General features: G+C 41.4%; 1 protein-coding gene across 3 annotated transcripts in view; it reads right to left on the bottom strand.

Annotated features, from left to right (window-relative positions):
• Positions 1–12,732, bottom strand: part of GRM1 (glutamate metabotropic receptor 1) — a 251,247-nt gene that overhangs the window by 17,786 nt on the left and 220,729 nt on the right. The window contains exon 9 of one of the 3 annotated variants that reach the window (XM_037894932.2): positions 10,003–10,087. The exons of the other annotated variants lie outside the window; for them this stretch is intronic. Coding sequence (XP_037750860.1) covers positions 10,027–10,087 — 61 coding nt within the window. The 3' untranslated portion in view covers positions 10,003–10,026. The remainder of the gene's footprint in view (positions 1–10,002; positions 10,088–12,732) is intronic. 3 annotated transcript variants of the gene reach the window in all.

Below are 12,732 nucleotides of genomic sequence, written 5' to 3'. Positions count from 1 at the left end.
TCTAGGAGAGCGCTGAAGCGATATCTTTGTACGTGGGTTACCACCACATCTCTCATGTACAGGTTACCAGCCCTTTCAGTCCCTAGAGAAGCAATTTATATAGCAAGTGAAGTCTCTTCTTAGTTTTCGGAGTAGCAGCCGTGTTCGTCTGTATTCGTAAAAAGAAAAGGAGTACTAGTGGCACCTTAGAGACTAACCAATTTATTTGAGCATAAGCTTTCGTGAGCTACAGCTCACTCCATCGGATAAATTGGTTAGTCTCTAAGGTGCCACTAGTACTCCTTTTCTTTTCTCTTCTTAGTGCAGTTGTCTTTCCCATCCTAGGAAGGCTAGCAGAACATACTCTGCTTTCCTTCATGTCAGGACAATGAATCATTCACAATGCTCCTTCCATCAAGATAGTCTCTACAGTAAAGTATCTGTGGCATCAAAGGGGATAAGGGATAAAGGAAAAAACATTAGTCTCATCTCCAAGCCTCTGATCCCAGTTTGGCAACATTGACTCTGGCCTAATTAAACCCTGAGTCCCTTAACCTAATGGGCCACATCTGGTAGCTTTTCTCTGCAAGACTGATATTTGAGGCATGCCCACTCTGGGCTCATCTCTTTCTCTCAACCTGATAAAAGGGTTTTCCCAATAGTGAGGTAGATACATGCTGTCAAAATCTCATTATAGCACATGTTCAGGTCTTTGTCTGTTTAGCGTACTTGATTATCACCAAGAGAAGGAAATCACAGACTTTTTGGGTTTTAGTCCATTTACAATGCAATTTCTAGCTCAGTAACAAGAGACTGTCACAATAGTTCTCGCTGTCTGACTCCAGTCCTCTCTGTGCTGCTGTATAATTAGAGCAGATTTTAACCTCCCACTGGCATTTCTGGAAGTTTAGTAAATTAAACTAACCTTTCCTTTTCTTTTTTGTAGCACAAAACAAATTGCTTTCCATGCACATGGGAGATTTAATGTTCAATGTAAATTAGAGGGCTATTTTAAACATACCTTTGAAACTATTTGATTAAAAAGTAGGCATATACAAAGTGTTCACACTCAGACCCTGGCTGACTAGGTACGGTTTAGGGAGAGACTTGGTCTAGTGGTCTGAGTGTGGGAACACAAGCCAAGAATCACTGCATTCTAATCCCTGCTCTGACACTGACTCACTTGGGCAAGTCTTCCAACCGCTCTGCACTACCTATCCTGTCTGTCAAGCAACATTATATGGCTTAACCCTGGTCTATACACAAATTTTGTACTGGGTATCACTATATTGGTTAGGGACGTGGGTTGTTTGTTTGTTTGTGTTTTCTACTGAATTAGTTATACCGATACAGCTCCTGATGTGGACACGGGTGTAAATGTGCTTATATTGGTGAAACTTATTCCCCTTCCCATATAGCAATAAGTTGTATCAGTATAAGCACTTTTATACCAGTGTAAGTGCACTCCCCCTAGGGGGTGTTGTTCTGCTTTAAGTGTAAGATATAGTTAAAGTGGCCCAAGTTATGTGCAGACAAGACCTTACTTACTAGCAATGGTGCTGGGAGGATTAATTAGTTAATAGCTAAGAAGTGCGCACTGCTAATTATTATCATCAGCATTAATTTTTAGTAATTTGAATCAACCTCACCTGAAATACAAGGCTACTTCCTCTTTTCAACTATCTGTCCAGTTAAGAGTGAATACACCCTTGCCCTACAATTGTGTTGGTTATTTGGGAAGGTTCACGAAAGAATGTCCAGACTTTACGGGTTGTTTGTGAACTGCTGGCTTTGACTATTTGTTATTTAGATTGTGTGAGTGTCACTTAAATCACAGGGCAATGTTTCAGCTCCCAAGATGGATGGCAAATATTAAAGAAGAATAATGAACAATGACTTATGCATTTCTGAGAAATCATTTGTGCTAAAAATTCATGAAAAGTTCAGAATTGTGAATATTTTTCCTGAATACAAGGCAAATCCTCCAAATACTCAAGAAAATGAAGACCAGTGAATCAAAGTGAAAGTAAGTCAACACTTTCATTTGTGAAAATATTTGTTGTGAATCCGATTGTTTTCTTCTTTTGACCAGATTTCTGATTAACACAACAAAGTTCTGAATTGTAGTGCAGAGAAAGAACAGGTCCTACCTAGGGGATTATTGAGCAATGAGCAATAACTAGAGTAAATTTAGAAAAAATAACTCTTGCTAGACAAAGAAGTTGTTGTTGACAGGACTGCAAAGTTAGTAGATGAAGGGAATGCAGTAGTCATAATGGGCCAGATCTTGAAGTGATGTGAATCAACATAGGTCGATTCACATAAATGAAATGGTCAATTTGCACCAGATGAAAATTTGGCTCCACAAGTTTAAATTTTAGTAGAAGTGTGTGGTGCTGTTGCTTATAAAACCTGAATTTAAAAATTAATTCAAATTGGCTTGGTTAGGAACATCACCACACAGACTGAAAACTGACTGAAAGGCCATAAACTATAGCAATGTATTAAGTTGTGGGCTACCATGGGGAGCAGAGTTAGGGCTATTCAGTTCATATTTAATATCTACATTAATAGTTTAGAAAAGAGACTAAGCAGCATGTTAATGAAATCCACTGATATTAAAACTGGAAAAGCAGAGAACAACCGTTAAGACTGGGAGATAATGTAAAGGAACTTAGAGAGCTTAGAAATATGGACAGAAAATAACTAAGTGAGGTTCAGTTTGGAAAAATGCAAAATAAAATAGCTGAGGAAAAATAATCTGTAACATTAGCGGGAGAAGGTCTGGAAAAGACTTGGTGCTGATACTGAATAGCAAATCTGCCATGAATTTGCAAGGTGACATGGCTAGAAAAATATTCATGGACTTTGCATATCCAAAAGCATCACTCCATGGAGCATGGAAGTAAAAGTCACTCCCTGTAGACCCAGTCATATACTATTTAAGATAATAAGAGTTTTGTCATTGATTCCAGTGGGTCTTTTATGGGTCTTGTGCAAAACCAAATCAGTTCTGGTCACCATATTACCAGAAAGATACGGAGAAAACTGGAAGGTGTTCAGAGAAGAGAAACTAAAATTATCAGAATCTGGAAGGGATGGCATACAAGGGAAGATTAAGACAGCTAAATATGCATAGGTTGGCCAGGCAGCATGGAACAGACTTCAGATATCTGAAGGGCTTTACCACCAAGGACAGGAGTAACTATGTAGTGTGGTACAGCAACATATAACTGAAAGCCATGATATGAAATTAACAAAGCCAAAGTTTTGGCTGTGTGACACTAGTAAACCAAGTGTCAGCTCTGGCCAAGGCCATAGGCATTAGCTAAGAACTGACAAATTCATAGCTGGAAACCAAACCAGCTGACCTGTTTGTTAGCTTTGTTCAAAATAGGTAGTAGTCTTATAAGACTGTATTTAGTGTTTAGACACGTGATACATTAATCTCACTTGTAATGCCTGTATTCCCTGCTATAAGAAACTATGTAAGTTGTGCTTTATAACTTTGAAAATATTTGCTCTGAACTTGTGAACCCAGGCTTGGGAATTGTCCCCCACCACCACCATTCAGGAGGCCTATCAAGATTAAATGGGCAATTAAGGAACATTGCGGCACAAAGGACTGGTGAAATGGCCCTATCATACCTTGGAGATGCTACCTGCAAGGGAGCTCCTCTTGTAGACTGGAAAACTAAATGTAAAAGATAAAGATCTCTTTGCTGTTTGAACTCTCACAGAGCCAAAGACTCTAAACTGAAGCAAGAGATCCCTGGGTTTGCCCTGAAAGACCTTTTGCATTGACAGATTACTACAACTCTGTCACTATTAGGATTTAGATTGCAACTCAGTTGTGGGCATACGTTTGCTTGCTTTAACCTGTTATTTATTCATTGCTTTTTCCTAGTTAATAAACCTTTAAATAGTTTATTACAGGATTGGCTACAGGCATTGTCTTTGGTGTAAGGTTTAGGGTACCAACCAATCTGGGGTAAGTGAGTGCTCTCTTGGGACTGGGAGCAACCTGAATATTTTGTGATTTTTGGTGTAAGTGACCATTTATCACTAACTCCAGCTTGCCTGGGTTGCTAGATAAACTGGAGAGCTTAAGAGGACTGGCTGTGACTCCAGGATAAGACTGATTTAGTGATCCAGGAGTTCACATTTGTTACTGGCTTGGTGAAATATAATTTATGGAACATGCCACCAGTTTGGGGAGTCTGCCCTGTTTTTGACAGTCTACCATGAGGTAGGCACTCATGGTTATGAGCCACTCCAGACAGCATGATACACTTAATAGCAGGAAAACTTCTTGATAGTGAGTTCTGTTAGCATGTGGAACAGTCTTCTAACAGAAAAGGTGAAGGACCATTGAGTCAGACATTTGCTTGGACAACATGGGGAACAATCCTGCATTGGGCGAGAGATGGACTAGATGATATACTATGTCTTTTTCATCTCTAACCTGCAAGATTCTCCAGGATACTCTGACTTTTCAAAATTTAACTAAAGAAATCTTAAAAGGGCCATCAGATATGCTCTAAGCTGCCATTACTGCTATGTCACCATTTTGAATGCAAACTCAATATGGTTGCCACAAGAAGCTATAAAATGTGATCTTAGAAGCCACAAGAATACCTCACTTTTAAAATGGTGGTATTATATATCATACTAGGTAAACAATCAGACACAAGAAGGCATGAGGGTGATATGGGTGTATCTGAAAGTTTAGAAGTGAGCTGTAGCTCATGAAAGCTTATGCTCAAATACATTTGTTAGTCTCTAAGGTGCCACAAGTCCTCCTTTTCTTTTTGCGGTTACAGACTAACATGGCTGCTACTCTGAAAGTAGTGACTGAATGACTTTGGATAAAATAAACCCCAAACTCTTTGAATTTCCAAATAAAATAAAATGTTTAATTATGCTTAATTTTTATGCCCTTGCATTTCTAGGTTCCCTCTAGGATCGGATATGGGATGGGGGTTCTTATGTTGTTGTAACTGGGTGCAAAATACCCAAGGCTAAATATGGCCCAGATCAAGAAAAAGTGCAGGTCTCTAAATCTGTTTACATATAACTGGAAGGGGAGGGAGTTGCAAAGTTAAGGGTTCCATTTTTAAAAAGGGTACCTCAAATTCACACATGTATTTATTGCTTTATTTCAATTTCTGGGAGTTGGTGAAGTTAAAAAGGGGCCCTTCAGGAAAATCAGCTGCTCTTTATGAACTCTGGGAAGAAGGATAAAGGATTTTGAGGTGCAAGTCGTGTTCTCATCCATCCTCCCTGCTGGAGGAAAAGGCCCAGGTAGGGACCATCAAATTGTGGAGGTGAATGCGTGATTACGCAGGTGGTGTCGGAGAGAGGGCTTTGGATTCTTCGACCATGGGATGGTGTTCCAGGAAGAAGGATTGCTAGGAAGAAATGGGATCCACCTAACGAAGAGAGGGAAGAGCATCTTCACAGGCAGGCTTGCTAACCTAGTGAGGAGCCTTTAAACTAGGTTCCCCAGGGGATGGTGATAAGCCCAGAGGTAAGTGGGCAAGTGGGATACTGGGAGGAAACACAAGGAGGAGGGTACAAGATGGGAAGCCTCCTGATTCATACTGAGAAAGTAGGGCAATCGGCTAGTTATCTTAGGTGCATGTGCATGAACGCAAGAAATCTGGGAAACAAGCAGGAAGAATTGGAAGTTCTGGCAGAATCAAGGAACTATGATGTGATTGGAACAACAGAAACTTGATGGGGCAGTTCACATGATTGGAGCACTGTCATGGATGGGTATAAACTGTTCAGGAAGGACACGTATGGGAGGAAACTTGGAGGAGTTGCATTGTATGTAAGAGAGCGGTATGATTGCTCAGAGCTCCAGTATGTAATTGGAGAAAAGCCTGTTGAGAGTCTTTGGGTTAAGTTTAGAGGTGAGAGCAACAAGGGTGATGTAGTTGTCGGCATGTGCTATAGACCACCAGATCAGAAGGATGAGGTAGATGAGGCTTTCTTTGGACAACTAGCTGAAGTTTCCAGATCACAGGCCCTGGTTCTAATGGGGGACTTCAATCAACTTGACATCTGCTGGGAGAGCAATACAGCAATGCACAGACAATCCAAGAAGTTTTTGGAGAGTGTTGGGAACAACTTCCTGGTACAAGTGCTGGAGGAACCAACTAGGGGCCGTGCTCCTCTTGATCTGCTGCTTACAAATAGGGAAGAATTGTAGGGGAAGTAGAAGTGGGTGGCAACCTAATCAGCAGTGACCATGAGATGGCTGAGTTCAGGATCCTGACAAAAGGAAGAAAGGAGAGTAGCAAAATATGGACCCGGGACTTCAAAAAAGCAGACTTAGACTCTCTTAGGGAACTGATCGGCAGGATCCCCTGGGAGGCTAATATGAGGGGGCAAGGAGTCCAGAAGAGCTGGCTATATTTTAAAGAAGCCTTATTGAGGGCGCAGGAACAAATCATCCTAATGTGCAGAAAGATAAGCAAATATGGCAGGCGACCAGCTTGGATTAACAGTGAAATCCTTGCTGATCTTAAACACAAAAAGGAAGCTTACAAGAAGTGAAACTTGGACAAATGACTAGGGAGGAGTATAAAAATATTGCTTGAGCATGCAGGGGTATAATCAAGAAGGCCAAGGCACAACTGGAGTTGCAGCTAGCAAGAGATGTGAAGGGTAACAAAAAGGGTTTCTACAGGTATGTTAGTAACAAGAAGGTGGTCAGGGAAAGTGTGGCACTCTTACTGAATGGGGGAGGCAACATAGTGACAGATGATGCGGAAAAAGCTGAAGTACTCAATGCTTTTTTTGCTTCGGTCTTCACAGACAGTGTCAGCTCCCAGACTGCTGCACTGGGCAACACAGTATGGGGAGGAAGTGAGCAGCCCTCAGTGGTGAAAGAACAGGTTAAGGACTATTTAGAAAAGCTGGACATGCACAAGTTCATGGGTCCAGATCTAATGCACCCAAGGGTGCTGAGGGAGTTGGCTGATGTGATTGCAGAGCCATTGGCCATTATCTTTGAAAATTCATGGCATTCGGGGAAGGACCCGGATGATTGGAAAAAGGCAAACATAGTGCCCATATTTTAAAAAGGGAAGAAAGAGAACCCGGGGAACTACAGACTGGTCAGCCTCACTTCAGTCCCTGGCAAAATCATGGAGCAGGTCCTCAAAGAATCCATTTTGAAGCTGTTGGAGGAGAGGAAGGTGATCAGCAACAATCAACCTGGATTCACCAAGGGCAAGTCACGCCTGACCAACCTGATTGCCTTCTATGATGAGATAACTGGCTCTGTGGATATGGGGAAAGTGGTGGATGTGATATAGGTTGACTTTCGCAAAGCTTTTGATACCGTCTCCCACAGTATTCTTGCCAGCAAGTTAAAGTAGTATGGATTGGATGAATGGACTATAAGTTGGACAGAAATCTGAATAGACTATCAGGCTCAACGGGTAGTGATCAACTGCTCGATGTCTAGTTGGCAGCTGGTATCAAGCGGAGTGCCCCAGGGGTCAGTTTTATTCAACATCTTTATTAATGATCTGGATGATGGGATGAAGTGCACTCTCAGAAAGTTTGCAGATGACACTAAGCTGGGGGGAGAGGTAGATATGCTGGAGGGTAGGGACAGGGTCCAGAGTGACCTAGACAAATTGGAGGATTGGGCCAAAAGAAATCTGATGAGGTTCAACAAGGACAAGTGCAGAGTCCTGCACTTAGGAAGGAAGAATCCCATGCACTTCTACAGGCTGGGAACTGACTGGCTAAGCAGCAGTTCTGCAGAAAAGGACCTGGGGATTACAGTGGATGAGAAGCTGGATATGAGTCAGCAGTGTGCCCTTGTTGCTAAGAAGGCTAACGGCATATTGGGCTGTATTAGTAGGAGCATTGCTAGCAGATCGAGGGAAGTGATTATTCCCCTCTATCTGGCACTGGTGAGGCCTCACCAGGAGTATTGCATCCAGTTTTGGTCCCCCCACTACAGAAGGGATGTGGACAAATTGGAGAGAGTCCAGCGGAAGGCAACGAAAATGATTAGGGGGCTGGGGCACATGACTTACGAGGAGAGGCTGAGGGAACTGGGGTTATTTAGTCTGCAGAAGAGAAGAGTGAGGGGGGGATTTGATAGCAGCCGTCAACTACCTGAAGGGGGGTTCCAAAAAGGATGGAGCTAGGCTGTTCTCAGTGGTGGCAGATGACAGAACAAGGAGCAATGATCTCAAGTTGCCGAGTCGGAGGTCTAGGTTGGATATTAGGAAACACTGTTTCACTAGGAGGGTGGTGAAGCACTGGAATGAGCTACCTAGGGAGATGGTAGAATCTCCATCCTTAAAGGTTTTTAAGGCTCAGCTTGACATAGCCCTGGCTGGGATGATGTAGTTGGTGTTGGTCCTGCTTTGATGGTGGACTAGATGACCTCCTGAGGTCTCTTGCAACCCTAATATTCTATGAGTCTAACCCATCTTAACCTATTACCACCAAAAGCCATTTTTAAGGCTCATTTATTTATTGCATTTCCATCAGCGGTAGGTCTCCTGACTTCACCTGGGTGAGGACTTTTTTTTACTATTTTTTAAAAAGTGGCAAAAATAAGATCAAGAAGCTGCTGCCTTTCCTTGCATAGCAGAGTTTTATAGCTCACCTTTGTACACTTTTTAGAATTTTTATTGTTGCACTGTTCTCAATTTGCCTCCTAATGGCATGTCAATATCAATCTTCCCATTTCTTAATAAATCCTCCCTGATGTGCAGTTGGCAGCTCTACCCCTGGGACTCTGAGGGACTTGTTCTAGATCAGAAAAGAGGGCATGTTATCTTTGGAGTGGGAGTTAATGAGGAAATGTTTGTGCTAATCCCTAAATTGACTTTCATTGAGGCAAATATGGCTGCTGCCAAAACACTGCAATACCATCACCATTTACATCAAAATACTCTTGCAGTATCTGATGCATCATTCCATATTTTTTTCTACTAAACAAAGTAAACAGAGGGCTGATCTGACTGAAACGAACATTAATGCTGCTTGTCAGCAGTATGGACTCCTCAAAGGAGCATAGAAACGCTGGAATGCTAAATTCTATGACACTTCATTGACTGGAGGGTGGAGATAAACTGCAGCCCCAATTATAAATAGCTTTGTATATTGCCCAGAATTGTTGGGCAAGTGTAGAAGAAGTGGACTTCCACCTAGTCACTACGCTGTCTTCCCTAGTGCAGCAAGCAGGGTTATAAAGGAAAAGGCTAGGAGTGACCACAGACTTTGTGCACAACAGCTAGCGTATTTTCAACAATAGTCTTGTATTTGCTTAGAGGGTTACTGCAAAGGTTTATAGCTAATAATTTGCCCAACCACAAAACGGTTACAGTATTTCGGGTTCTAAATCTCTTTTAAAAATAAGAAGAAGAATAAAAAAAATTATCATGTCATTGCCTTAAAGAGATACTTAAAAAAACCCAAACCAATAGACATTATAGGCTAGATTCTGCAGATCTCATTCATACAAAGCTCCTCGTGTCCTCCCTATTTTTGGGAGTCCCACCAAACCAGTGTTTTATGTTCCCTTCGCTGTCTCTACAGCAGCGGTTCACTAACAAGTACTGTTAGCAAGAGCAGTGCACAGCAATGATGTCTTGCCATGAGTCAGCCACTAAAGAAACTGAAGTTGTTAAAAGCACACAGGATAATCTCAACTCCATGCAAAACGGTAAAAAGGGTGAAAAAATGCTGGCTAAATGGAAAAAGATAAAATTAGTATGGAAATATGTATTTGCAAACCTGTCAGTAGGCATTTACAGACAAAAGTGAAGATAATGAAAAAGGAAGGCTCTAAAAAATTTAGGCAAGTGTCCTCTAAAGAGTGTATGGACAATCAGATTAAGGCATTGTGCAAAACAGGGCACATAAGCAAATTCCCCATCCTTAATGGCATGCACCACATTTGTCCCATTATTAGAAATGATAAACCCATGAGAAAAAGAAAGCAAGGGGTAAAACCGCTATTTGTCATGCAGCTTCTCTTACACAGTCACTGCAGTGTGGGATTTTTCAAAGCTGCACATGTGCCGACGGACACTGGCTGGTGGGCGAGAATTCTGGCTGCCTCTTCCTGAAGATTGAAAAGAAAAAGACACCCAGTGAGTGGTTATACACATGTACACACATGGTGGTTGTACCACTCAATAGGGTGCCTGTCCCTGATCTAGTCCCAGTCTTCTTTGAATCTTGCCATTCCTCCTCCTCCTCTGTTTTATTTGGGGGCCTACTGTAACTGGCAAAAAAAATTTTCCTTTGCTACTGCATGACTTATTTTCAAGTGGCTTCTGATGGTGTTTATAGTCATTCTCTCTACTGATACCACAAGTACTCAAATAGCAGATGGCAATGCTGCTGTGCATTTAGTCTTCAGTGGAAACTCTCCCCTGGCCTTCTCCAAGATGCGTGGGAATGGTACAAAAGGAGCAACATGCTCTTCTTATCCCACCTTTACTTTGAGAGGTTTACTCTAGGCTTTTAAAAAAAGGTATATGCTTAGTTCATACTTTTCTTCTATGGCCCTTACTTCAATCGTTTGCTTTTCTCAGTGTTACCTTTATCTGACTCTGGCTACAGTGAATAGTCATTGGTAGTCCTTACACGTGGATCTTTGTTTCTCATGGATATAACCATGCTTCTGAAGGGTAGGCATAAAGTTTAGGCTCTCTTAGATGATTTAATGCCTCAAAACTGAAAACTGGTCACTTTGGATGTTAACACTGCAGATAATGGAAGGCAATTTCCTCTTTCATTTCTTCTCCCTGCTATGCTATATAGTGAACAAAAGCAGATGCAAGCTTCCATGCTGTCTTTCACAGAACCAATAAAAGAAAAAAAATGCTTCCACAAAAATTTCACGTACTTTTGCAAGTGGAGTATATGGACAGAGTTCTGCAAAAAGTTTTAGTTGGGTTGAAAATGAAATGCAAAACAAAACTCAGCATTTTTTGTCCACAACGAGAAAGTCATGGTGCACACTTGCCATATCCTTGTTTATCCCCATAACAAAGGGTTGAAGGGTCGCATGTACCAATACTGCATATTCAGTTTAGCTTCTAACAAATAAAACAAATCAGCTTTTCTCACACCACGCTGATGTACAGTAGCACAGCGTGATGTATACAACAATGCATGGATACTTGGTTTGGGACTGTAAATGCCTTGATATTACTTCCATGTTATTATAAATAGATTGCAAGTAAAATTTGCTATGGGCCTATTTCTCAGCACTCAAACTATCCACCGTAGAGTCTCTTGAATAATTAAAACTCTTACCAGCAATGACAAGATCCCTGAGATTTGAAAATTTCAAGCCAATCAGAATTGGGAGCTTAGCTAGTGTGACCTCTTCTTCACCTTACTAAATTCACAAAGATTATAGAGCTTTAGATTAAACAGAACCACCAACATTTCTATAATTTTTTCAGTCACAGTAGCTGATTTTACAAGATATTTGACAATATGCAACCAATCATTTGAGACCAAAATCTAGCTCTAAATACGTTCCCATCGTATGTATAGCTTCAGCATGCACACCATGTATACAAGAGAGGACACAATGAAACAAAGAAGCTGGTCTTACACAATTAAAAACAATATCAAATCTTCCTTTGACTTGGAAGTGTGGCATGGGATCAGGTTGCTTTTGAGGAAACTGATTCTATTGGATCTAGCCTAGACATTTTGCTATCATTTGGGGGATTTTTTTAAAATCTTCTTTCTACTCCATATTTCCTCCTACCCTGATACATCCTCAGGATGACTTTTCCCATTTTCATACTCTAGGGATATTTTCTTGCTATGAATTCCTCATATACAAAAGTGGGAAGGGTACAGACTTCCAGACCCAGACAAAAATCTGCCTAATACTTTCAGAAAGCATCTTTATTCTTTTGTCCCAACGGTGGCTGGGCATCTTAAGAGCTGTGTGTCCTGGCCACAATAAATAAATAGATATTACAACCCCCTAAATGCCCTGTACATTTCATTGAAAAGGTGTGCTCCTTTCAGTTCTGTCCGTAAACTGTTGTGCAGTGTTGCTGACACTGTTAAGATGGCTGCCATATTTCATCAAAGCCAAATGATCCCTATATCACATATACCTTCTTTCAAAAAATTTGGTACCCTGTTCATCTTTGTACTGTGACACCATGATTAAAAGACCATTATTAAGGGTTCTAGTCTCTCAGTGCAAGTTACAGATAAATCACCAGCTATTCAAATACCCTGTAGATACAGAACAAGGTCTACTGTGTGTTGAAATGAGGAGTTGCCATACCATAATGAAGGTGTTTAAAATGCTATCTAATGAAGACAGGGGTCCACTAGCACAGAGTCTATCAGAGAGCAGACTATGATAGCACAGGTAGGGCTGCTTAGCTGACACGCACAGGCCTAAGGTAAAACAAGACACCCCTGAACAAGTAACTGCTGAACAAGCCCGAACAAGTATTGGCTGAAACAACTAACCATTGTGAGTATGTTTACAGCAAACAAGTAGGCAGAAACACCCTAAACTGATATGCTTGCCTTACGCAATCTGCAAAGCCATTGATTGGTCTGTAGGGGCAAGAAGTATAGATGTTAATAGCTCAGAAAAATGCATATGAACTGTGTGGTGTGTGACATGAATTGGAATTGTGGTATCACCCGGTACCTAAACCCCTGGCATCTGGGTCTGGCCAGCCTGGGCAAAAAGCTGTTACAAGTCTAACCTGA

Source organism: Chelonia mydas, chromosome 3, assembly GCF_015237465.2.
Source record: "Chelonia mydas isolate rCheMyd1 chromosome 3, rCheMyd1.pri.v2, whole genome shotgun sequence".
Classification (NCBI taxonomy): domain Eukaryota; kingdom Metazoa; phylum Chordata; order Testudines; family Cheloniidae; genus Chelonia; species Chelonia mydas.
Note: the sequence above shows the minus strand (reverse complement) of the source record. Positions and strands in the feature narration are given on the sequence as shown.